Raw genomic sequence first — 27,721 nt, 5'->3', positions numbered from 1 at the left:
AACTCCTCATTCCCACCTTTTAATCATGCAAACTGGAGTGGCATACCTAGCAACTCAAGGTATACTACAAGTAAGAAGGGGGAGATTGGACACCCCCACTGGGTCTCTCTACCTAAATAAAAAGGTAAAGACAAGCCTGCAAAAGTCTTTACTCTGACATTCATTCCCCTATAAATAGCCATGATGAAATCTACAAGGATTTGATAAAATCTCATGAGTGACAAAACTCTAGTCAGGCAGTACCCTACAACTCTATACCTTCTCTGCATCTTAACTACTCACTACTAAATGTTTCCATCTTCGCTACATGATCCAGTGTCTGCTTTTCCATGGCATGCCCACACTGATCAAGGTTGACTAATCCCAGAAGCATACATAGGTTCATATGTTCATAGGTGTTTTCTAGGCTAATGACCACAAGGGCCTTTTTAAGCCTAGCCATGCATCCCAAATCTCTGACAAGTTTTGATACCCTTGATAAGTGTAAGCATGGGCCTGGGAGATGAACCATTTTCAGGTTACCTGTTTGCATCAGAGACATAGGTGCCAAACCAGGGATGAATTTCTGGTTTCCTATCCAATTGTCCTAGTTGCACTTGAAATGGATTAGGGAGGAACTCTGCTTCACATGGATGGGGAGTCTGTTCCATAGATGGGGTAGTCTCTGGGATACATACCTATCTCTCCAGCAGGTCCTATTTATATCGCAGGCAAGGTTTAAGTCTTTAGAATGGGTAATTCTGGTACTGTTTGTTTTGTGGATATGTAGGATGTCTATCAAAGTGAGGTCTGACAATGCCCTGTACGCCAGGCATAGATCTCCCCTCAAAAGCCTGCAGGAGACAGAATACAGGGATAGGGCCTTGAGGCGGTCTGCATAGGACATATTACTTATGCCCTGTATTCTTTTAGTGAGAAACCTCTGTGGATGTTCCAGTTGTTGGATATGCCTGGTTAGGTACATACCAAAGAGGGCATTGTATTCAATGATAGGTCTGATGAATGCCGAATACTGTGGAACAATCTCTTCCTTGGACTTAGATGCCATACCTTTGTTTATAAGTTGCGCAACATAGAATTATTTCCTCACCAGTGTAGACACGTGATGATCAACGGCTAGATTAATATCTATGTGTGTTCCTAAGTCCCTGACTACTGGGTCAGCTCTAAGGGGTTTGTTGTCAATATGATAGGTACTAGCGGTGGATGACTTCCCAAAGGATATTATTATGCATTTTTTTGGCATTTAGTTTTAGTCCATGATTCTGAAACCAGTTGTGTGTCTGTGTCAGCCCCTCCTGGAGAACATTTGTGTCAGTGTGAGATTCAATGACAGCTCCTAATTTGCAATCATCTGCAAATCATGTCAGCCAGATATCACTGACATTGGCCTTGACTTGTGAGAAGTAAATGCCAAAAAAGAGTGGTCCAAGGACTGATCCCTGAGGGGCTCCATTTGTGACTGGCCTCTTTGTAGAGGTGGACTCCCCAATTCTAACATCCTGGGTCCTGTCTGTGAGCCAGTTGGCTATTCACTGGGTAACATACAGTGTTGGTTTTGTAGTACTTTATGGACCAGAAGCTACTTGTTTTTGGTGGAAATAGATATTTCAGGCAACAATTTCTCCTTTTTGAATATGGTTAAAGAGAGAGAAGAGGAATTCTTGAAAGCGGATCTGTGGTGTTCTCAATATCAAATGGCTCGGTGGGGAATTTTGAGCAGATGGAAAGACAGTTATCTAAAGAAATTTGTCTGTTTTATGATGTGAAGCTGTTTGGAGAGATATTTGAATCTTAAAATTACGCCCAGAGGTCTTTGTGTGGATCACCTGCCAGTGGATGAATTCAGAGAGGATGAACAAGATTTCTGTGAAGAATGGAAGCCGGTAGCCATTGAATGTACTTTGGGCTGGCTGAGAATTCTGGCATAACAACAGGCTTTTAGAGAAAGTCCGTAATGACATATTGCCAATAGAGGAATCCTTGGAAAGAGATTTCTCAGAGTCTATTATTAATGCCAAATGAATGAGATTAAACAATAACTGGACAAGGAAGAATGCAATATTGTTGCCAGAAAAAAGAAAAAAAATTGTCTTGGGATATGAATGATTTTCAAATGGGGCCTATTTATCAATGGCAACGGAAGCCACGTTTGGGATGATCTAAAAATAGATCCCCAACTATGTGCGATGGTGGTCGAGATGCCTGGCTCTGGTGAATTAATTTCCAAGAAAAGTGTCTCTTTTGAGAGCATCCCCGAACCAGAATCATCTGATCGCAATAGCCAATTGGAGCAACAGCAACGATCCCAGCAGGGGACTCAGGGAAGAAACAACAGAAGAAGGTGAAAGGGAAAATATTTTTAACAACAGGGATTATGTTCAAGGAGCCACAGTGTTATGTGACCAAGAACTTTCACATGAGCAAGAGTCATTAAACATTATCAATTTGACTGAATTAACTTTTTCTGTAGCAGAGGAAAGTGTACTTTTGAGGGAAGCCAAGTTTGTACCCACAAGGACTCCCACATTAGCAAGCCTCTTAATCGAGGCCAGTAAATTTTGTAGGAAATTGCATTTAAAATATTATTTTTCTAAGAGAACTTTTACTTAGGCATGTGGTTCCAATTTGGAACTTGATAATTCATTAATGAATGTTTCCATTTATGATTATGATGATGAATTTAATGTGGAATGTAATTGTGATGAGGAATTGTGTAGTAATGATGAAACTGGTACTGCGATATTTAATACGGGTTATGGCCATTTTGTTCTTCCTTTACTTCCCTGTCCTTTGAGTGTATTTTTTCCTCCCAAAACATGCCAAATTATTTGCCTATTTGAAAAGATGCTATTTTATAACATTGAGAAAGAATATAAGATATTTAATTTTGGTTAAGGATGAATAGCTTGCTTTGAAGGCATTACGGCAAGCAAACTCACTTCTGTTTAAGAAAGCTGATAAGGAAGGAAATTGGGTGGTAATGACTAATACACAATACAAGAAAATGGCTCTTGATTTGTTAAATTGAAAGGAGGACTATGACTGTGTGTCCTTTAATCCACTGATTCGGTTTAATAAAGATCTTTTGGAATTGTTGGAGAAAGGGGGAAGGTTGGTTTTTTTAACAGCTTTGGATATTAAGAAATTGTGTATTGAGAGACCCAGGGAGTCTCTGTTTTTTGCCATTCCAAAAATTCACAAAGACAGGTGGAATCCAATAGGGAGACCCATTGTATCTTGTATTGGTTCTTACAAGCAAAATGTAGGGGTCTTTCTGGAGTATGTGTTAAAATAATATCTTTCAAGGGTTCCAACTCATATTAAGAATGGCCAGCAGTTGTGTGAATGTATTAAAGGGCTAAAGTGGCAAAATTATTATTTTTGGGTCACTATGGATGTGTTGTCCCTTTATACTAACATCAGTTTACAATGGGGTTTAGATCCTGTTGCAAAAACCTTCAAAACTATGACACTAAAAGTACTATTTCTCTGCAAAGTCCAACTTTTAAACTATTCACTACTGGAAGCGATCAGGGTAAGATCCACCCACTACTGTGCCATCACAGGAAGTTCCTGCCTAAAATCTCTTGAGCCTCCTCAGCCCTGCAAGTAGCCCTTTAAGAGACATACCAATGTGCCACCCAAAGACTGCAGCTGTGGTGGAGTACAGTGCACTGTTCTTCTCCCATCAGAGTCCCCATCTCTTGGTATAGTACTATTCAAACAGTGTAGCCCAGAAAATAGTGTGAAGCATAAAACAAATACAGATCGCACAGCCATTCTCTAAATGGAAGATTCTCTGAATATGACAACAAGCAGCGTCTGGAGGTAGGTTACACAGTAAAGGGTATCTATAAGCTTTAGACTAAACCTACAGATGCATATAATTCTGTTCTCTGGCTACTTCTCCAGACTGCGTGTTATGTCAAGATGTTTCTATAACAGCATTTATTGTTGTTTCCATTTAAGAGTAAGAAAGAAAATTTCGACAATCAGATAACAAACCTGGAGAAACATTACCATCAGGCAATAGAACGTTTGGAGCAGGAGTATACAACAAGGCTTCAGGAAGATGCAAAACGCCTCAAAGCACTTCAAGAAAAGGAGCTTGCTAAGAAAGGCCAGACCCTGAGGACAAAGAAAGAGGTATAAACTTATAGTTGATGGTAAATAACTTTAATTATTAAAAGCATATTATTAAAGCAAAAACATTTCTTTGGGTTCTGTTAAAACATCCTAAAGCACAACACACAGAAATTATCATACAAAGTGATATACGCACAAACCCATGCACAAGTACATAAGTATGCATACACCAAACAAATCACATGAGTGGAGGAGGATGATGACCCTACTATCCCTTTCATACATGCATGCACACACACACACACACGCACACACACACACACACACACACACACACACACACACACACACACACACACACACACACACACACACACACACACACACACACACACACACACACACACACACACACACACACACACACACACACACACACACACACACACACACACACACACACACACACACACACACACACACACACACACACACACACACACACACACACACACACACACACACACCTCTGATGTTGCATGGGGACAACAAGTATACATAAAATTTCCAGCTTTACAAGTGTGAAGCATTGCCAAGATATGACAAACCACAAGACTTGATCTGCTGAATTCAGCATAATGAAATTTGGGCGAGTGTATTCAGTAAACTAAATTGTTCCCACTTTGCAAGCCACGATAATTCATTGCAAAATGTTTACTGTTCTCTAAGAAGGATTGTTTGGAATATGTTCTTGATTTTGTAATTATCCGATTTTCATATTTCAGGAGCAGGACTTCAGTCAGAAACAGCAACTGGACCTGAACACTGCACTTCAAAAGGTTGTCCAGGAGCACAAGAAAAAGATGGCATCCATGAAGTGGGAGAGTCTAACCAAAATCCACACCCTCAAGAGAGGTGAGCTTTACCAACTGATGCAGGAGAGCATGGGGAGTATAGGTGAAGCCGCACATTACAGCCAAAGCAAATACAGCAGACCTGATGCATTCATACAATACAGCAAAAGGGAAAGTCTAGTAACTGATCTGTGTTTCAGAATGAGATAATGGTTCTAACTCTTGCCGAACAGTTTTGGTCCCATTTTCTGGTTCCATTTGTGGCAGGCCATTTCCAGTCCTTAGTTTAATCTAAATGTAGATGGTAGTTCTGGTCTTCTTTTGGACTGTAGGGGAGAAAGATGTTTCTGCATCTTGTTATGGGCTCTAAGAGCAAAATGGTACTGCTGACTTGTGCTCCAGGCGTTAGTATGGGAGGGCTGTTCTGCCCTTGCTTTTGGTCCTTCTTACCTGTGTCTTGTCTGGTCTTGTTTCAGATCTCACTGTAGAAAGGGACCTCTGATCTTTGTTTTGGGTAATAATGTAAAAGGGTAGGTTGGGCAGTTATGCAGCACCTGTTACTGTTTTGATCTTTGGTGCAGGAAGGTTTTTTTCTTTCTTTTTGTTTTCTTTATTTTCACGGAGGAACCCTACAGACCTCATCCTCCTATTTTTTGGCACTGGTGCTGGTCAGTTATAGGATTTTAGGATGAATACTGGCTAAAACATTGTCATAGCCCACAGTACCTTTTTTAGTCAATGCCATGTTGACAAACTTTTTTCCAGCTGAGCAAAACCAACCCAAGGAAATCTAAAGGTTTTACTGCTCAATGCCAGGAGTCGAAACAAGAAACTCAGCTTCCTCCAAGCTTTCCTCACCTTGGAAAATGCAGACATTTGTGCAGTTACTAAGACATGGTTTAAAGCTGGCAATGCCGAGGTACAATGCCTTACACATATTTAGACCAGCTAATACATAGACAGGGACTAAAGATGGAGGTGTCTCGATCTACATCAAAAACAAACATACCTAAAGATTAATCAAAGCATGACATGTTTGAGCATCTTCATCTCAAAATTACCATAAATAGAGTCCCACATCATATCCATGCAACCTATAGATCACCCTTTATGACTGACAAAACCCATATCTCAAATTTAAATGTACTGTAGACACTTACCATTTCACCCAATGCCATAACTACCTCACTTTAAACTGTGAATCCTACTTGACCCCAGACTTGCAGGCCCAGAGATTCCTGTAATTTGTAAACACAAACATCCCCAGACTAGTTAGTCCATACACCCACTAGAAGTAAAAACATACTGGACCTAGTACTCACAAATATGGCAGAATGCCGCACCCACCTTGGCGGAATCCAAAGATAAACATACTTTACAACAAAAGGAAAATAGTCATAGCTAAAATTAGGATTTGTAATGCCCAATAGAATAACAACTTTCTCATCAGGTGAAACAAATAACAATAAAGGCAAATTAAGTCAAGCAAAGCCAGTTTTGGAGTAGAGAGAGTTTCCCAGAGCAAGGAAACCACAAGGTTTTCTTTAGCTGTCTCAGAAAAATTAAAGGCAATACACAACAGTATGTAGAACTGATTGTTATTGAAGCCACTTACCTATAGCCAGAAGATATAGCAAATATCCTGTCTGACAAAGTCAGGTCCAGTTTCAACCCCCCTCTCCCCTCCCCCCACTGGCGACCACATTAATAGTACCATCAAACATACCTCCCCTCCAGCCATCACTAAGGAGCAAGTCCTAAATCTGACCTCTAAGGCAAAGAACACCACATCAATGGGCCCCATTAATATCCCAGGATGCCGGCTAAATAGCCTGAAACATGACTATCTTGGCTGCTGAAGTCACTATTTAACCATAGCCTCCAGACACACTTTGTGCCATGTGAATGGAGGACTGCAGCAGTTGCTCTTCTGCACAAGGGCAGTCCATCAACAGACCTGAGAACTACTGACCTGTAAGTCTGACTTGTCTCATATGCAAAGCCATAGAAAGAAGTACTATGGATATGATTAATAATGGTATAGGAAGCCTTCAAACATTGGCTCCATCCCAGTTTGGCTTCGTCAAAAGCAGATCATGTCTACTCAACCTGGTGGACTTCTTTGAAAAATTCTCCAAGGCAATGGATGAGAGCAAAATGGTGAATACTTCCCACACTGACTTGCTTAAGTCGTTTAATACAATACTCCACTTGGACAATGTAAACAAACTTATGGAATTAACCATTAACCTCCTATGTTATGTGCTGGATAGCCAAATGTTAGGAGAGGGGAGACTACCTCCTGCTGGGCCCACTCCTTTTTGTCATGTACTTGTCAGAAGTCAAATCCAATGTCAAAGACCTCTGGCTAAACAATTTACAAATAACTGAAAACTTTGAGCAGTCATAGAATCCCCGCCAATCACTAACATCCTACAGGAAGACTAACACAGACAAATGACTGTTGCCAAATCCATGGCTTAAAAGTCAGTGCCAAGAAATGCATTATAGTACCCTTGGGGAAGGGTTAGACAATTACCTAGGAAACTATCTCATTCATAACATGCCACTGGGTCCACTCTTAGTCAGGGACTTGGAGACATATGTGAATAGTAACCTGGCTTAACATGTGTCTAAGGTAGTAAAGAAATCATTCTATGTTTCTCAGCATATAAGGAAAGGCATGTTATCTAGGTCCAAGGAGGTCATTTTCCTCTGTATTTAGTCTTCATTAGACTCATCATTAAGTATAATGCCCCCATTATTATATACCTGACCAGACACATGCAGCAACTGGAGTGTCCCAAGGGGTTCCTCACAAAAAGATAATCTGTAAAAATTTCAACTCCCCATAAACCCTGAGAACACTGCTGCCTATGCTGAACTGTTCACAGAAACCCTATATTAGCATGTCAATAGCTGCATAGAGGCAGCTGTACCCACCAGGAAGAAGTATAGAACTAACTCAAAAAACATGAAATCACAACATCAATAGTCTATATAACATAAGGAAGAAAATTATGGAAAAAAATTAGGAGGTGCAGCATCCAGCAGGATAAAAGCACTCTCATCAAACTAAACAAACAACTCAGAGGACAAATGAAGTCTACCTAAACCACATTTGAGGTAAATGTGGCCTCCCAAGCCAAGAACAACCACAATACATTATTTAGTTTTGTTCACAACCTCAAAGGCAATACACAGTTGTTGCAGAGTTAATTGTTGATGAAGCCACCAATACTGAGACAGAAGATAGAGAAAACCTACTGAATGACAAATTCAGCTCCAGCTTTACTCCCTCTCTCCCCATCAACCTTCCCTCAGGAAATACCATCAAATATAACTCCCCCTGCTATCACTAGGGATCAGGTCCCTAATGCTCTCTCTAAGGACAGACAGTATCCAAGGATGCCTTCTAAATAGCATGAAACATGATCTATCAGGCCATCTGGAATTGTTATTTAACTGCAGCCTACAAACAGGTGTAATGCCTCATGAAGAACAGCAACAGTCATCGCTCTACACAAAAGTGGGCCATCTACAGATCCTGAAAACTAAAGACCCATAAGTCTCACTAGTCTCATATGCAAAGGCATGGAAAGAATTATCATGGAAATGATCAGTAATGACATAGGAAACCTCCAGACACTGGATCCAATCCAATCTGGTTTCATCAAGTGCAGGTTATACCTACTTAACCTGGTGGACTTGAGGGCAAAATGGTTTGCACTGCCTAACATGATCCGACAAAGGCATTTGACACAATGCTCTACTCGAACATTGTTGACAAACTCAAGAGGTTAGGTATGAATCCTTATGTCACCCGGTGGAGAGCCAGCTGGCTCACAATGGGGATTACACCTCTGCAAAGAGGCCAGTCACAAGTGAATTCCCTCAAGGACTGATCCTGGGACTGCTCCTTTTTGGCATTTACTTTTCTGAAGTGACTTGTGTTCAGGCTCTTTTCTAAAAGAATACAGGGAGTAAGTAAAATGTCACATGCAGACTGCCTCAAGGCCCTATCCCTGTATTCTTTCTCCTACAGGCTGTTGAGGGGAGATCTACGCCTGGCATACAAGGCATTGTCAGACCCCACACTGATGGACCTCCTGCATATCCACAAAACAAACAGCACCAGAATTACCAGTTCTACAGACTTAAACCTTGCCTGTGATATAAATAGCACCTGCTGGAGAGATAGGTGTGTATCCAAGACACTATCCCCTCTCTGGAACAGGTCCCTCCATCCATGTGAAACAGAGTTCCTCCCTAACCCAATTCAAGTGTAACTTGGCCAATTGGATGGAGAACAAGAAATTCATCCTTGGTTTGGCACATATGTCTCTAATGGACACAGGCACCTTGTAAATGGTTCATCTCCCAGGCCCCTGCTTGTAAATGTTTAATCTCTCAAGCCCCTTCTTAGGGTACCAGAACTTGTCAGTGATTTGAGATGCATGGCTAGCCTTAAAAAAGCCCTTGTGGTCATTAGCCTAGAAAACACCAATGAACCTAGGTTGTATACATGTCCTGTGCAGATCGCCTCAAAGCCCTGTCTTTATACTCAACAGACTGAACATTGCCAAGTATACAAGAAATCCTCTATCTGGAGAAGACCTTGACCATAATGCCAAACCCATCCCTGGGTCTCTAACAGAGAAAGGCAGTTTGTAAATTGTAACCTGGTTTACATATACCTCTTAAAATAACCTCTAAGGCTCAAAAAAAAATTGTGATACACATTTGGAATGCATGGCTAGGCTTATAAAGGCCCCAGCGATGGTTAACCTACTATACACTTATGAACATATGGAGGTCTGATGGACTTCCTGTACATCCACAAAACAAACAGTAGCAGAATTACCCATTCTAAAGACCATAATGGAGAGAGAGAGAGACAGACAGAGAGAGAGAGAGAGAGAGAGAGAGAGTGTGTGTGTGTGTGTGTGTGTGTGTGTGTGTGTGTGTGTGTGTGTGCGCACTTGAGTTTATGTACACTGTGAGGCTGTGTATGTGTTTATGCATATTGTGAGATTGTGTGTATGCGAGCATATGGCGTGTCAAAGGACTACAAGCCTGGCTGTCCAGGCATCATAAAAGCTTGTATACTGTCGTGGAACATACAGAGTACTTTGACAGTAAGTTTATAGTATCTCCATTGAATATTCATGGCACCTATCATACCTAGCTAAGATTTGTAGTCATTAAAAAGACTGGAAGCTGTTGGGGACGTGATTTGCAGAGCTGAACTGAGTGGAACTGCGATATCTCCATTGCTGGCATTCATTCATTGTGTGCTTGGTGAGCCTGGAATGGAAATGGTGGCGTGAAGTAATAAGAATACTCCCCTTCAAAGGTCCCACAGCCTAAAGTACAAAATCTGCATTTTAATGAACTGACCTGTGCTGTTAATAGAGGAGCTGTAAATGTTAGACACTACAGAGGGACAGGTTAGGCATGAAATGAGACAGGTGCAAATGAAGAAATACGCTGAGGTCTTTTGGGTACTGTGTGGAAATTAACCTATGATTTAAACCTAGAATTTATGACTATGTTAGTGCAGTACACTACAATATTTGTTTCAAGTTGAATGCATCTACTTTATTTTGTGGGACTCTACATATATCCCCATGACACATTGAATTAAACTGTTACAATTTTATAAATATATCTAAAAATGAAGGTTTATTCAATAGCTAATGAAACTGTTGATAATTCCAGGTGCAGTATCTATTTTTTGTTACATCAAGTAAAATATAGTAACGTGCATTGATAACTGTATTTTTACACTTCCATTGGAAATTTCACTGTCCCTTATTTCAGATGCATTTCCATGTTTTAGTAGTGTATAAACACACATTTTTACAAATGTGGCAATCACATGATCAGTTAAGGCTAAATGAAAAGCCCATTTTATTTTTCAAGTCCCCTAATTCCTTGCACTGACAAAGCTGCTTTATGTATGTCACTCGGAATTCATGAAAATGCCTCACTTTTTCTTCTTAATGTAGAACGGGAGTCAGTTATCTGGGACCTGGAGCAGCGTCACGTACAGGAGAAGTACCACCTCTTCAAGCAGCAGGTGAAGGAGCAGTTTTCTCTGCAAAGGCAGCAGCTCAAGAAGAGGGAAGAGAAGGTGAGTCATAATTCAGGGCCTTCTTGGAAACAACACGTCTAGTTTGGATTGCTGGTTACAGGTCCCCTTCCAAGAACCAAGAAGCCCATACAGCTTATTTAGACCTACTTGGGACAATTCAAGTACAACCCAACACCCTAGTCATGGGTGATTTCAACTATCCCTCTGTTAATTGGGAAAATTATACGAGCCCAAACTCACTTACACAAATATTCCTGGATTTTGTTAACTCAAATGTCCAGGAACAAATAGTGCACCATCCCACAAGGGACTGTAATATTCTAGACGTGGTCCTCACCAGTATGAGTGATCAAAGCAACAACTCAAGTGTAGGGCCTGCATTGATCAAAGCCAATCATAAATCAAACATTTTTGAAGTAGCAATAGCACCAAACTCCCCAAAGTAGAAGTCAGGCTAAAAGACTTCACCAAAGGCAACTATACCCTCCTAAGTGATGGTATAGGTTCATAGATTCATAGGTGTTTACTAGGCTAATGACCACAAGGGCCTTTTTAAGCCTAGCCATGCATCCCAAATCTCTGACAAGTTCTGATACCCTTGATAAGTGTAAGCATGGGACTGTGAAATGAACCACTTACAGGTTACCTGTTAGCATCAGAGACATAGGTGGCAAACCAGGGATGAATTTCCAGTTTCCCATACAGTTGTCCAAGTTGCACTTGAATTGGATTAGGGAGAAACTGCTTCACATGGATGGGGGAGCCTGTTCCATAGACGTATAATTGACTTCCAAGCTCCAGTTTCCACAGATGGCCTTGACGGCTATACTAAGGTATACACTGATGCCCTGTATAAACATATACACAAATGTATAGACACAGCTGTGTCTGATAGGATTAAAGTAAGATCCTGAAGAAAAAAAACAACCATCTTGGTGGACGTCTAGCATTAATAGACTGTACAATAAGCTAAAGAAGCTGCTGTCTAAAAATACAAAAGTGAGATCCCAGAACTGGAAGAGCACTCTCCTCAGCCTAAACAAGCAAATAAGACAACTCATAAAATCCTCACAGAGCAACTATGAGAAAAATGTAACAACCATAACCAAGGATAGCCATAAGCTTTCTTCAGCTACGTCCGCAACCTAAAAGGTAGGACTCAGATGTGTGCTGAACTAACTGTGGGTGGTATTGCACACACTGACCCTGCAGAAATTGCAAACCTGCTATCAAACAGGTTTGGTGAAAACATCACCCCCTACCCCCAAGAATATCATAAACCATGCCTTCAACATCACCTCCTCCCTGCATTTCCAAAGAGCAAGTCATCAGTGATGTCTCCAAGACTAAGAACACAGCTTCCATGGAACCAGATAGCATTCCAGGCTGCGTTCTTAATGTTCTTAAACAAGAGCTAGCTACTCCACTAGGAACCCTATTTAACCACAGCATGAGTACTGGCATTGTCCAAACTGAATGAAAAACAGCATCTGTTACCACCCTCCACAAGGGCAGCTTGGCAACAGACCCGGGTAACTATAGACCCATAAGTTTAACCAGTAACTGAAAGGCAATGGAAATCATTGTGGATCTCATAAATAAGGATATAGGTGACCTCCAAACCCTAGATCTGTCCCAGTTTGTTTTTTGTCAAGAGTAGGTCATGCTGCTAGACCTGGTGGACTTCTTCGAGAATGTGACCAGAGCCATAGATGAAGGTAAAGCTGTGCACACAGCCTATCTTGACTTGGTCAAGGCCTTCCACATAATCCTACATTCAGGCATCATTGACAAAATAACCCAGTTGAATATCAGCTCCTATGTTGTCAATGGGGTTGCAAACTGGCTCACAGATTGACAGCACTCAAGGTGGGACACTTCACCTCTACCAGCAGACCTGTCACCAGTGTGGTCCCACAGGGGTCAGTGCTGGGCTCCCTCTCATTTGGCATATACTTCTCAGAAGTCCAGGCCAAAATGGAGGGGCTGTGGCTACTGTGGCAGATGACTGCAAATTAGGTGCAGTCTTTGAATACAATAGCGATGTCAACATTCTTCAAAAGAGGCTTACACAGACCAATGATTGGTGCCAAAGCCATGAACTTAAAGTAAATGCTAAAGAATGCATCATAATTCTCTTCAGTTAAAACAATGTCCATGCTAATTATAAAATAAATAATAATACCCTAAGTACCAATTCTGTAGTGACAGACCTGGAAACACAAGTTGACTGTGACCTACACTTTGACCATCATGTGCCTACTGTGGTGAGGAAGGCATCCTATGTCACTCAACTGATGAGCGAAAGCATCACCTCAAGAGCGGAAGAGGTTATAATTCCCCTGTACTCATCTCTCACCAGACCTATTATCGGATATAATGCTCCCTTTGGTATGTACTGTACCAGACACCCACAGCAATTTGAGGGACCTCAGAGATTTCTAACTAAGAAAATTCAGGGTGTCCAGCACATGTCTTATACCAACAGACTTAAGTCACTGTCACTGTACTTAGTAGCGTATAGACTACTTAAAGGTGACTTATGCCTCGCTTACAGGGCCATCTCTAACCCAAATCTTATGAAAATGCTGCACATCCATAAGTCAAATGGGACTAACGTTATCCATTCCAGAGACCTCAATCTATCCTATGACATAAATAGGAACTGCTAGAGAGACAGACACATCTCTCAGAGGTTACCACTCCTCTGGAATAGGCTTCCAATCCACGTCAAGCAGAGTACCTCCATGACCCTGTTTAAGTGCAACCTGAATGACTGGATGGGAAGCCATACATTTCTGCTAGAGATTGCCCCTGCTTCTACCCAGGACATGGGTAACCCTTGCTAGAAAAATCATGGGTGTAGACAATATCTCTCATCTAATATTATACTGGGATTTAACCGCTAGACTTGTAAAGACCCTCAGGTCTAGTAACAATCTATGAACCTATGTTTGCTGCAATCTCAAAGCCAAAACATCTGCACCAATCAGTGGCTTCCGAAAAAAAAGAAAGAAAAAGAAAAATAGAAAATTACCTGCATAACCCAGATCGGTCAGTTTTTGAAACTGATAATAGTAATCACTGCAAGGCTCACAGACCATGTGGTTTTACTTACTACCAGAACTGCTTCCTCACGAGGAGTTCACTATTGTGGGCAAAGGTCACTGCAAATGGATGACAAAAATGGCATTACTGATGGGCCAGTGGTGATTGTTACTATTTATTATACAATGCAGCTATTTCAAATAAGATCGCCACCTATTTAAATAGCTCTGCTGTATAAGACATCTGCTTTCTGTAGAAAGATGTTTCCACAGATGTCTAAAAATGGTGGTATTCATACCTCTCAACTGTCCAGATTTTTGCCTCATATTTTTAGTCTGTTCCTCATAAAATTTGTGGTTTTCTGACAAATCACTGGGGTGAGTTTAGGACTGAAGTCACTAAATAATGACATACATTTGAGTTTAACACTTCATATTTTTCAGAAAATGAATGCCTGCTATTCTAGCAACTTTCTAAGTTTATAAGAGCAATATTTAAAATATGTCCCTGTTCTTGTGCGTTTGTCCTCCCATTACATCAGGCTCTGTCCAGATTTCTTGCACTAAGAAGTTGTGAAGTATGGTGAGATTCTTCAGATGCACTGCACATGTGCACATCACCCTGCATGTCTACATGCCTGTGGTTTGCAGGTGTATAGTTCCTGCTACAGATGATTTGGTGTGCACATCACCCTGCATGTCTACATGCATGTGGTTTGCAGTTGTATAGTTCCTGCTACAGATGATTTGGTGTGCACATCACCCTGCATGTCTACATGCATGTGGTTTGCAGGTGCATAGTTCCTGCTGCAGATGATTTGATGTGCCCATCACCCTGCATGTCTACACGCATGCAGTTTGCAGGTGTATAGTTCTTGCTGCAGATGATTTGGTGTGCACATCACCCTGCATGTCTACATGCATGTGGTTTGCAGGTTTATAGTTCCTGCTACAGATGATTTGGTGTGCACATCACCCTGCATGTCTACACACATGCAGTTTACAGGTGTATAGTTCCTGCTACAGACGATTTGGCGTTGAAGGAATGTTTCTGGCAGTTACATTTACTTGATGATGTCTACTTTTGTTTATTTTAGGAAACAGATTGATCTTAAAATGGGCTGGCTTTTTAATACAAATGTATTTTCACAAATTTCCTAGCTGTATCTTAATGGCAGCACTTTCAAATTCAGTTAGTTGTATGGTGAATGGGTTTTATTGCACAAAGTATGTTGACCACTGTTAAAAACTTCAGTTTAGCCGGTCAAATTTTCCCTTTTCAGGGCTATTTTTAGAACTAGTGCACAATAGTGTAAGTTTTACAGTTTCACCGTAATAGCCATCAGGCTGTCCCATATATCCTTGAGCTACAATTCCCTTGGAAATCCTTTGCCCCTATTACTGGAGCAAAAGCACTGATTGCTTGAGACTGCAGTGCACTGTTTTGTGGAGTGTCTCCTTTCCCCACTGTTTGTATCTGTGGAATTGATATATACAAGTCTGGGGGTGTAGAGGTCTGCCCTTCCTTATGAGGAATATGCGAGGGGGGTTGCTTCCTGCAAAAGAAACTTTTTACAGTGTTTGCAATTATAATCTTTGAAAGGAAAATTGGCTGTGCTTAAAATGGTTCACAAGACACTTAGCCCAGTAGTTATCTACAAACCTAGGAACAATGAATGGCACAGACATGTTTCAGTTGGCTGTGATCAAGGAAGTGATTTCATTCCAGTCCTTTAAAGTGAATGTTATTGTTAGCAGACTAACAGAAATAAATGTTATAGAAACATAGTATCCCTCACACAGCCTCACTTTTCATAAAGTTAGAATTATATAATGCATTTATTCTTCACATATAACCACACAGTGCAGTGAATATGTTTATTTTTTTTTTATAAAAAACACCACTCCTTCCACACAAATTGCAGTACAAGAATGTACATTTTTATGTAACATTTGTGCAAATATAATAAATGAATGCTTATCAATCTGTCATAAAAATGTTATAATTTCCAACAGTTCATGCTGGCTTCTGCCTGCTGTTTTTTTATAAAACCCTTCTATTTAAATCCTTTATTTGGGTCTCTGACACTGGAGGTAAGAAGCTGCAGGCTTCTTCATCCTGTCCACATGCTCTTGGCTAACTCAGAAATAATTTTCTGTTGTGACCTTTTACTTTGTAAAACTCAGTCTGAAAGTATATCAGTGGCATAATTTATTAACTTAGGCTACCTAGCACTACCTTGTAAGAACAGCTATGTATTAGTATTGTGGTATTTAATATATTTCAAAAGAAGTGCAAATATTGCAGTAGTTTGTGTCCTCGGGTGTTAAGCCTAGCTACTACATATTGCTTATTGTGAAGATTTCATTAAAGAACTTGTGGTTAGTATCCAGCAAAAGCTACTTGTGGTATTTCCTCCACTTTCTGTCTGTACACTGTGTATCCAGAAGTTTCTAAGCTGATGGCCTTTTTACACTGTGGTTCTGCTGCTGCTGTTGTTTTAAAATCGGTATTACTGACTAAAGTCTTTGACTCCTTAAGGTATTAAAATTTTATTCTAGTGTATAAGATATATGATTATGATCTGGTGTATGATCATAACCAATTTATTATGTGTCCAAAACATGAATTTCTTGGCATTAATGTCAAGAGCATATAATAAGGGTTATGATTGTTGAGGCACGATCAAAATTCTATTTAGTGCATGCAGCATTATCCGAGCCACATAATAAAAGTTACAGAAAAAAGTATAAGATCACAACGTGTTTTGCTGACTTTCAAGTCATTTGAAAGCTAGTAAAACAGAACACTGCCAAAGAGACATTAGGCAAAGTGAGAGCCACTCTGAAGAATGTAAATCAGAGTGACAGAATTCCAATCAGTGTGATAAAGTGAGATAACAGAGGCTCTGTATGGTGTGGCAGGATGGGCAGTCTTCAGTCCATCCAATGAAGAGTTAAAACCATTAAGGAACCTCATTTCTGGTAGCTCAAAGCAGGTAATAAAGCTTGACAAGGGCAGTGGTATGGTGATTATGAACACCAAGGATTACGACAATAAAATGAGTGACATGTTAATGGATCCCAGATTTTATACCCCCACAAGTTCTGAGGAGATCAAAAGAAGCATTAGGTCAGGTCCGTGAGGCATTCAACACCCTGGTAGACAAGAACAACACTGATGAAGTCAGATGCTCATTCTTTGAGATACAGCACCAAAAACTTCTGTCCTTTTTTGTAATTCTTATACTTTACAAAAATCCTATTTACCGGTTCCTGCAGCCAGTGGTAGTCAGCAGTGGCTTAGCCACTGTACCCCTAGCAATTTATTTGAAATGTAAGTTTAACTCATTGCTTCGTACACGCGTATACTGTCAGGAAAGCAGCAGAATTCCTGTGTATCCTTTAAGAGTACATTCATATTTATAGAACACTTCCCTTTACTCCCAAGATGAATATACCTGTTAGTACTTTCAAAGTCTAATCTCTGAAAGCCTGGTACAGATGCATACATAAAATTAAAGCAGTAAAATGATATCTACAAACAGACGTGATTTGTTAACCATGAATACTGAAATGGTTAGCATGGGATGTACTCAGCTGCATTTATTAAAAAGGTTTGCAAAATCCTATGAAAAATATGACATTTCCCATATTTACATTTGTTTGTTTGTGTCTTTCGGCTTTTCCCGGTTAGGGGTTGCCACAGCGGAACTCCGGTCTGCTAATGATTGGCAGTTGATTTTTACGTACCGGCTTGCCAGGCCTGATGCACAACCTTCGATGAAGGTACGCCCATTCACGCATGTCTCCACGCAGAGGACGCTCTAGCTGAGAATCGAATTGGACAGCGTCGTACTGTGAGGAGACAACGCTACCGCAGCACCACGACCGCAAAAATGGAATACGATACTGTCATTTTGAGTATGGTGTGTGCAAGCAGTTGATAGCTTAAAAATGAAATTAAAACACAATGGGTAATATGAAGACACTCTGAGATACAAATGTTTAGTAAAGCAGTTTGACTGTTAGTTATATTTTCACATCTGCATTAATTTCATAACAGCTGTATGATATACAGATAAATGACTAGTGAAAATTATGGTACACAGCATTTCCCCAGATACCTGCCACCTAGCACACAGAGTTTTCTAGATTAAGGGTCTATATTACGCAACCAAAGATACTTTTCTTCGAACGTGTAATATTCTAACCCAAAACATCGAAGACACTAAACAGTGAATGGCCACGTCCGCAAATTTTCTCCTAGGGAAAAAATTCATGCGGCTGCAAACAAACAACACAAACTTCACAATCCTAATCAAGTGGGGGGCTTCGCCCACCACACATCCCCCAACTAAATATACCAACTCCGAGATAGCTCAACGTTGGGGAAAAAGGCAAACAGCGAGAACAGCCAACTGAATTTTTTCCCTAGGAAAAAATTTGCAGACGTGGCCGTTTGCGGTTTAGTGTTTTTGATGTTTAGGTTCAACTATTACGCGTTCAAAGAAAAGTATCTTCGATCACGTAATAGGGAACCTAGATTAATACTGTTTCAATTAGTATGAAAAAAATTATATGCATGATTTGCATAGATTATGTAATATCGTAAAATAATAGTGTTACCACCTTTTATCATACATCATTAGAAAGCTCTCAAACAGGTAAACAATTCTCCCACTAATATCTTGGATCTATCTTGCACTGTCTAGAGATATAAATCTTTGCTTGAAGATCATACTAGTAATTTATGGCAAATAAAATACCATTTATTTCATAAATCTGCAGCAAAAAATGAGTCTCTACAGGCAGGCCTTTGATACTAACACGAGTGTATGGCTCACTCTATATTCAAGAGCTTTAATATTTTACATTTTTTTTTGTAAATCTTATCATTTAACACATATTTTATATGTTTTCAGTAAAGGATTTTAGTGAAAAGCTTTCAGAAAGCAACTAATTTCCTGGCTCAGAAGATCTCGGGAAGCAAGGAGATTAATTACCTTTCTGTAGTTCAGTACTGAACAAGTTAAATGTCTGGCAGAAAAAAAATCTGTGCCATTTATTTTGGACTCCCTAGATTTCAAAGAAGCTCCAAGTGCAAGCAAACTTTCCATTAGTCACTCCAGACGTGGATTCACCCTAGACTGTACTTCCTCATGAATACAGCATCAGTGGGATCCAAGAATTGTGTGTGTCCCAGAAAGCACTACCAGAACCCCACCACCTACAGACTATTGGCATTTTGCTCATCTTGGTACTAGGCCTTGTAGCCTTTATGACTATTTCAGTAGACAAGTGGTAGGACCTTGGGGGCAGCCATTTCCCCCAGTTTTACAAACATGGTTCCAACTCACCAGACATATAACCATATCCTTGGCAGCTACTTTCACCAGCATATCTCAGGATATTACAGATTCATTTATCTTTTTCATCTGGAAAGACACCCATGAAGAACTTGAAATTTTTCTTTTACACATTAGCTATTCTATAGAATTCTATCTGATTCACTGTGACCTCAACTTCCTGGGTGACAGTCTACAAAAAGCCGATGGAGCTTGCCCTTCATACTGATTTTACTGGAAGACCACATGGGTTACTAATTACCTGCATGCCTGCAGGATGCACCCAATGTACACCCAGATCAATGTTGTTAACTCGCAGGGACTGAGAGTCTCTTGGCTTACCCTGGAAACAACTGCTTTTGAGTGTTACATTCTTAAGCTTAAAGAGGATTTTGTGAAGAGAATATATTTTCTGACTTTCATCAACAGCATCCTTGAATTCATTAAAGCAATGAAAGAAAAACAATCATCCAACCCTTGATCACTGCCCATCACAGCAGACCAAATCCTGAAGCAGTAAGCCTAGCCATGATTTTGGACAGGTGAACAACAGTAGCATACAGCAAAGGTAGGGTGATAATGCTCACCAATAGTCTCACCAGGGTCTGAATAAAAGCACCTCAGGTATGAGCTTCCTAAAGTTCTGCAAATTAAATCATAGTAGATACTATAACTAACTGCACTCCTAAGCCAAAGACAACACTAGAAGCAGCTGCAAGGTTTTTCATTGACTGACGTCTTGTGTGTAGTGGACCTTAGTCCTTGAAGCTATTATATGCCTCTGCCAAAGTTGAGGCACAGCTAAATTTGCATAGTGCTTAACTAGTAATGTTTAACCAGTAGTTATTAACTAGAATAATTAAGCAGATTCAGAGTTACAGTAACTCTGTTATACATTAAAGTACAAGATATGACTGGCTTTTTTTAAATTTCATTATGATGTATTTTATTGTATATGGTCTGCAATTATTTCAAGAAAATGTTTTATGCTTCCTTGTGTTTTGCTTTGTTAGTTCACTATTTATCATTAGATTATGAAAGTTTATTTTAGGTATTCAAGGATGGGGACTTGTGATTTCCAAGATCTCTAGTGGCTTGGAGCTGATTTTGATTTTCAGGTTCTCTGTTGGCCTTCTCCATTGCTCTTATCCTTCCCTGAAACACCCAGGCTGACATCACTATAAATCCCACTACAACAGCTGACGTAGGCCCAGAAGCTCACAAACAATCAGCCTGTTTAGCTCCTGTGTGGCCCGCCATATAAGCTGCCTTGAAAATCCTGGAATTCCATTTCAAAACCAGATTGGCTGCATAGCTCATTATTCATCTTCTCAGCCCACTGTGGCAGCCTACTGATTATTTTCCCAACTAGCTAATCCCCTCCACTACCAGCACCCATTGGCTATTTTGTCCTTTAAACTCACTAACTTATCATTCCTTTTGCCAGGCTCACATTGGCTATTTAGTTCTTCTATGTCTTAGCTTATCTGCAGCTCCTGCTCCTGCTGACTAAGGGCTGATTGGTGGTCTGGAATTTTCCTCTGATCCACTCCAAGCTCAAGTAGCCAGATTTGAAAATACTTACTGATCCGTTGTTATGAAAATCCTGCTATTATCTGATTGGATCTAAAATATTCATTAGGGGTGTCCAGCTTTTATGACATTAATTTACTGAGGAGTATTTATATAAGCCTGCCTTTTTATTTGTTTCAATAAGGTCTAATTAAGTCTGAAGTGCTCATCTACATTTATTAATAAAGGCAGTGTTTTGTTCTGAAGCCAAATTGTTCCTGTCTGCTGATTTATTTTGATTGTTTCTACTGTTGAATATCAGGACTCTTAAGTTTTTTTTAACCAACAATACCTTATTAGGAATACATTACTTCTGAATATTGTATTATAAGAAGTGTCAGCTACATAATTAAAATCACATGCACTCATATAGTGATGCTATGCAGACTTTATAATAAGCCTGTCTCACACAACTAATGCTTTAACAAGTGTTAGTTTTGTATTAATCCTTACCCTTACAATATATTATACCTCATTAACTGTTCCCGAGGTGTCAGCATCACAATCGAGAAACTCTCATTGTTAACTTCCACTGATCAATTTGACATTTTTCTGTACAATTAATGCCTTTCCTTGAACTGCTTTTAATTGTCTCGGTGAATTTACTGAAAAGTGAGAGTAATGAGAATCATCTTATCATTCATCACTTTAATATGATTTGATAGCCTAGGTCTCCATAACTGCTTATTGTATATTGTCAGTTTTCTGTGGTCTGACAATTGATCTGTACTGTGACATAAGAATTTAAAAACATATTGTTTTCTTTTCTTACAGTGTCACAATACTACAAATACAAAAAAATGTATATAGACCTCCAAATAAGAAAGATCCATGATAAAAGAAATGTTCTTCTTTCGACTTTTCCCAGTTAGGGTTTGCCACAGTGGAACTCCGGTCAGCTAATGATTGGCAGTAGATTTTTTTTTACGGTGCCGAGGTGCCAGCTCTACGCCCAACCTTCAATGAAAGCACACCCTACGCATGTGTTTCGAATGCCACTCGACCGCGGGGAGGACATGCAGACTCCACACAGAAGGCGCTCCAGCCGAGAATCGAACGGGAGAGCCTTTTGCTGTGAGGTGACAATGCTACTGCTGCACCACCGTGGCTATCCATGATAAAAGAAATAGTCAAGTAATAGTCATACGTAATAAAGCAATCTATTATACTGGATGAAATCTGTCTTCCAAAAACAAAAGTTATACTGCTAAATATATTTTTAATATCAGTAATTAAAGTAAATATGTTAAACTGGACTTCGCAAACTGTAGCTCTTAGCAAGTATCTTTTCATTTTAAATACATGAAATAAAAGTAAATACAAATATAACCAAATGTAAAGCATGCCACAGTTGGGAAAGTGCTAAGTTATCATTTTATAATTTACTAAAACCAGAAAAGTGTAGCGGTACCAAAAAAAACCCTCCTAAATAAAAAACAGGTATTGCAGCAGTCAGTATAAAAATATTAATGGTTCGGGCAAACATGTTTATTGATACAGTTCTTATGTGTTTTCTTTTTGTATGCACTGTTCCTTTAACATTTTTTATCAATTAACTTCTTCTTCCTATAAAAGGAAGTATGTGGCTATGGAATAATGATTCTGATGAAGTCCTAGTTCTTCCAGGATGAAAGTGCTTAATCTGTTGTTTCTTGGAGATTTTCTGTTTTTTAGGAATAAAGGACCACATTTTACTATATCTCTGGTTTGTCCATACTGACTACTGCGATACCTGTTTACTGTTTATGATTTTATAACTTACAAAATTCTACCATTGAGCAATAAAAATAGGAAGGTAACAAAAAAGTAAAGTATCTATTCAGTTCATAGAAAGCCAATTCAATATAATCATTAGAAATCACAGGACCCGTTTTGAAAGTCCTGAGATTCGGAGACTGGATGGTCAAAAATCTGGACTTGCACACTATGTGTAAGATTGCCACTTCTTGCAATATTCCCTATTCTCTAAGTTATAGTGATCTCAGATATGGTATATATATATATATATATATATATATATATATATATATATATATATATATATATATATATATATCTATATCTATATACATATATATATATATATATATATATATATATATATACATATCTATATATATACATATATATATATATACCAAATCTGAGATCACTATAACTTAGAGATATATGTTGCCCCCCATATTGAGGAGAGGTGCAGGAAGGTTCGCATCCTGCAAATAACAAGTTTAAAGTACAAGAATGATATTCAAAATTTGCTCTTCTTTTTTTAATTTTTTTTTTTTTTTTGTTTCTGCATCTCACTAGGGGAGCACACATTCAGTGCCATCCTCTGGTTCCTCTTAAGTATGCACTGATATGGCAACAAAATATATTTTAACCTTCTGAATTCACTTACCAACTACTTTGGGGTCTGTGAACATCCAAACATTCCATGAAATTGTGAAATGCAATTGAGTTGGAAGCAGGAAAGAATGAACATTTCTCAAGGCATACATCTGGGGCCTATTGCTATTAAAACTCTTTTTACACTGCTGAATCATGAAGCCAGATCATGGAAGATAAAAGTTCTCTTTCTATTACTCCCTTCACTTGAAATCTTTCTTCTTTAGCAGTGCTGTCAGTATTCTGCTTTGGTACTTCTTAAAGTAGTATCTCTAAAAATGAGGTATTAAAGATCAAGAGCTAAAGTTTTCTGGATCTGTATTTATGAAACTTCAGTAAGTCACCATCTTCAGATCCCTTTGTGAATCCCACTTGATGAAATAAGAAATCTGCCAGTCATTCCATTTACTTATTTGTCATTTGTTAACCAGGTAAGTGACCTGATCCACTGACCCTTTTAAGTCACAACCTGGACTCAGAGAGCAGGGAATACAGTAAAAAAGTTCAATTATTGCTTGGAATAATATGACAGATAATGATACAGAATTGCATTGTATGTTTAACATGATAAGCAAACACCCATGCATAAGACAATTTTTACAGTATTTACAATAGTATGTGCAACAAAAGGAGATACTGCCAGCCCAGCTAGCTGGAATTTTGTAAATAATTATATGTCATTTGTGAATATTAACATGATTTATATAGAAGTGTAACAAAAGGGAGATACTGCCAGCCCAGCTATCTGGAATTTTGTAAGTGGGTGTGTGTCATTTATGAATTTCAACATGTTCATGTAAGATGCTTGTGTTACAGATATATTAGAACTGTATGCCATATTGTACAGACGTGTGCTGAAGAGATATTTTGTAAAGTAGTGAGCAGAAATGTATATGCACTATTGTAACTGTTAGATGTGTCCAACCTGCGGCCCGTGGGCCGCATGTGGCCCTCAGAGCTCTGCCATGTGGCCCTCTACCTCTAACTCCAACATCGATGTACGCATGCCCCAAAACATTTTTTGTTGTGTTTTTCGCGCCAGTGACCTGTAACTAACATCGGTGTGAGCATGCACCAAAGCATCCTTCTAGTTTTGATTTTTTTGCACCAAAGAAGGGTATGTGTGTTCGTGCCATTATTTCGTGCCAAAGAATCAATGTGTGTGTGTTCTTGCTGAAGAGGAATTCGTTTATGGATTTGCTGCCATTGCCTTTTAAAGAGACAGCACTTAACCTGTGTTAATAGGTAAGTATGGTGTGAGTGAGTGCATGCATGAAAGCAGAATGTTTGTGTGCGTGAAAGTAGAAGTGTGTGTGTGTGTGTGTTTGTGTGCATGACAGAGAGAGTACAAAACAAAGCCAGCAAGCTGAGCAGGTGGAAAAACTGTTTAATTCAACCCAGAGAACAAATTCTATGGGTTATAAAGACACAATAAATCCAAACCGGTTTCGGCTCCACAGAGCCTTCTTCAGTGGATACAAATAGAAATGAGAACAATGCATAGAAAGAACATCTCATTATATATGTGTATACACACCTAACACATAACAGTGTAACCAATCAAAACAAGACATTAATCAATTGAACAAAAACTTTAAAATTGGTCATTAAGACCAGGTGGAAACAGAGCTCCCAGTTTGACTATCCATTTTTTCTCAAGAAAATTGAGTAGCTCATGCCAACCATCTTTATCCTTACAAATACCACTAATGTGGTCTATGACCACAAATTTAAAGTTGGCAGTAGTGTGCTTTAAAGTGTGTTTGAATAAAGCATTGTTTGGACGTTTATTTTTAATAGCACTTAGATGTTCACATATTCTTAAGCGAAAAGCTTGAGACGTTTGTCCCACATAAAATGCAAGACACGTGCAGGTCACCAAATAGATGACCCACTTAGTGCTACAATTAGCCCATAGCTTGATTTCAAAAACCTGAGAAGTATTTTTGCTAGTAAACTCTGAAGTATTGGAAACCCGCATGCAATGTGCACAATGGCCACAAGCAAAGCAACCAACTATGGGACCTCCAGTCAAGGAAATTTGATGACTACCTGTGGGATTGCCAACACACTTTTTGTAATGGCTAAGTCTGGAACCTATAGATCTTCCCTTTCTGAACGAGAAAAGACATCTATCCCTAAGAAAGGGGTGCAATCTATCATCAGCCAACAGGACATTCCAATGTCTCTGAATAATGTTCATAAAACCTTGAGTATTGCGTCCATAGGTTGTAACAAGGCGTAAAGGCTGTATGTCCGCATTGTTATTACGATGTTTATATCGTAATAAATCTAACCTATTGAAATTGGAAACCCATTGTTTGGCCTGATTGATGATCCCTGGACGATAGCCCCTCTCTAAAAATCTATAAGCCAAATCATCACGTGTTTCAATATAAGATGCCTGGTTGGAACAGATCCTCTTAGCTCTAAGAAATTGTGATTTGGGTATATTTTGGATGATATGTTGTGGGTGGAGGCTCGAAGCATGTAACAGGGAATTGTATTCAGGAAATTTTCTAAAAATAGTAGTGGACAATGTATTATCAGGGTTCCTAGTAATTTCCACATCCAGAAAGCATATTTTGAGTCTGTGGAAAGACATTTTGAATTCAATGCCCCATACATTGTTGTTGAGATAGTTAAGAAATTCCCTGAGATACTCCTCATCCGCCCTCCACACCAACCAACAATCATCCAAATATCGGCGCCAAATGTCCATTTCACACATATAGATGTTGTGATTTGGGTCATATATAATGATCTCCTCAATATATGCCATGAAGAGATCAGCATAAATGGGTGCAAAAGATGCACCCATTGCCGTCCCTTTCTTTGCCAAAAACACTGATTTTGAAAGTAAAACATTACTAGTGAGCACATATTCCGTAAGGCATATCAAAAAGGTGTTAAATCCTGGTTTGTAAAGCCCTGATCTATTGAGCCAATAATCCAAAGCCTGCAGGCCTGCCCAATGTGGTATATTAGTGTATAAAGAAGTAATATCTAAAGTGCACAATAACCAACTAGGTTCAAGTTGTGTATCATTTATAATATCCAAGAATTGAGTAGTATCTTGAATTCTCGATCTAATGTGTGGAAGCAAAGGTTTAAGATGGAAAGTCAAATATTCTGAGAGGGGTTCAGTGATAGACCCATGTCCAGAGACAATGGGTCTACCCGGTGGATTCGTGGCATGTTTATGTATCTTAGGCAAAAGGTAGAGATACTGTTTTTTAGGGGATGTGACCATCAATTGTTCCTTAGTATGTGTTGTAATGATCCCCTCCTCCACTGCTTGTGTCAAAAACTGACCAATTTTATGATGAAATTGGGTGGATGGATCCAAAGGCATATGCATATAATAGTCACCATCCCCCAATAGTCTCATAGCCTCCTGATTGAAGGCTGCCTCATCTAAAACCACCACCGCTTATGCATACGAGTGGATTTTCAGCTCCCGGTGACGCCCTGGTGTTTGACTTTTGCTCACGTCAACGCGTATACTTCATTTCCGGTTTTTTACTTACCGGTTTAGGTTTTGGCGGTTTGGTGCGTCTAAGGAACTGGCGTTTTGTGCATTTCAGCCTTTCGCTGTGATTTATTTGACTTTCTTAGCATCTAGTGGACAGTTTTCTGCTGTATAAGTTCTTGTGGAGCTATTTTTTACTATTGGCGTTTTGTCTACATCGGTGGCGGTCGCTGGATGCATCTATGGCTGTGAAGCACAGTTAAGACTTTTATTTTTGGACATTTATTTAAGGGACTCACTTTGATACTGGGTCGACATCATTTATGTTCATCTATTGTGGTGTTAGACCCTCCATAACCTGCTAATTCATGTTATTGTTTAGTTATATGTTTGGTGCTATGTATTTGGTATAATTGTATATGGGATATATTTCTGGCATACTATACATACTATACATACTATACAATTGTTTTTTCATCATTTCTGGCATTCATATATTTATCTGTTTAGATGTTTTCATACAGACAGGGTCAGCTCAGGGATGGTGTGTTGATTTTTTGTTCTTGTTTTGAGGTATATTCATGTGTTTTATGGGACCTGTATCTGTCATGTCTATGATAATTATTTCTGCAGTGGGTTACTAGTGTTCACATCCCTTACTTGTAGTTTCTATTTTTTGGGATTCTGATGATGACACCATTTCCAATTATGTGCATCGCTATCTATTTATATTTATTTTAACAGCATTTTTGTGTTGGCAGCTGGAGGATATCAGGGTGCCATTTTGCAGAATTGGTATCCATTGATAGATCTTGTTTAATAACTACCTTTTTTTGGGTGTTGTTAACTTTATGGTT

General features: G+C 39.3%; 1 protein-coding gene across 2 annotated transcripts in view; it reads left to right on the top strand.

Annotated features, from left to right (window-relative positions):
• The window catches only part of LOC122811999 (serine/threonine-protein kinase 10-like), a 504,844-nt gene that overhangs the window by 376,618 nt on the left and 100,505 nt on the right, over nt 1-27,721 (top strand). For both annotated transcript variants that reach the window (XM_044084213.1, XM_044084214.1), the window contains exons 13-15: nt 3,973-4,149; nt 4,875-5,004; nt 10,955-11,079. In XM_044084213.1, coding sequence (XP_043940148.1) covers nt 3,973-4,149; nt 4,875-5,004; nt 10,955-11,079 — 432 coding nt within the window. The remainder of the gene's footprint in view (nt 1-3,972; nt 4,150-4,874; nt 5,005-10,954; nt 11,080-27,721) is intronic.

This window comes from Protopterus annectens, chromosome 9.part0 (genome assembly GCF_019279795.1).
Source record: "Protopterus annectens isolate FY-2018-M chromosome 9.part0, PAN1.0, whole genome shotgun sequence".
Taxonomy (NCBI): Eukaryota; Metazoa; Chordata; order Ceratodontiformes; family Protopteridae; genus Protopterus; species Protopterus annectens.
This window is presented reverse-complemented; position numbering and strand designations above follow the sequence as displayed.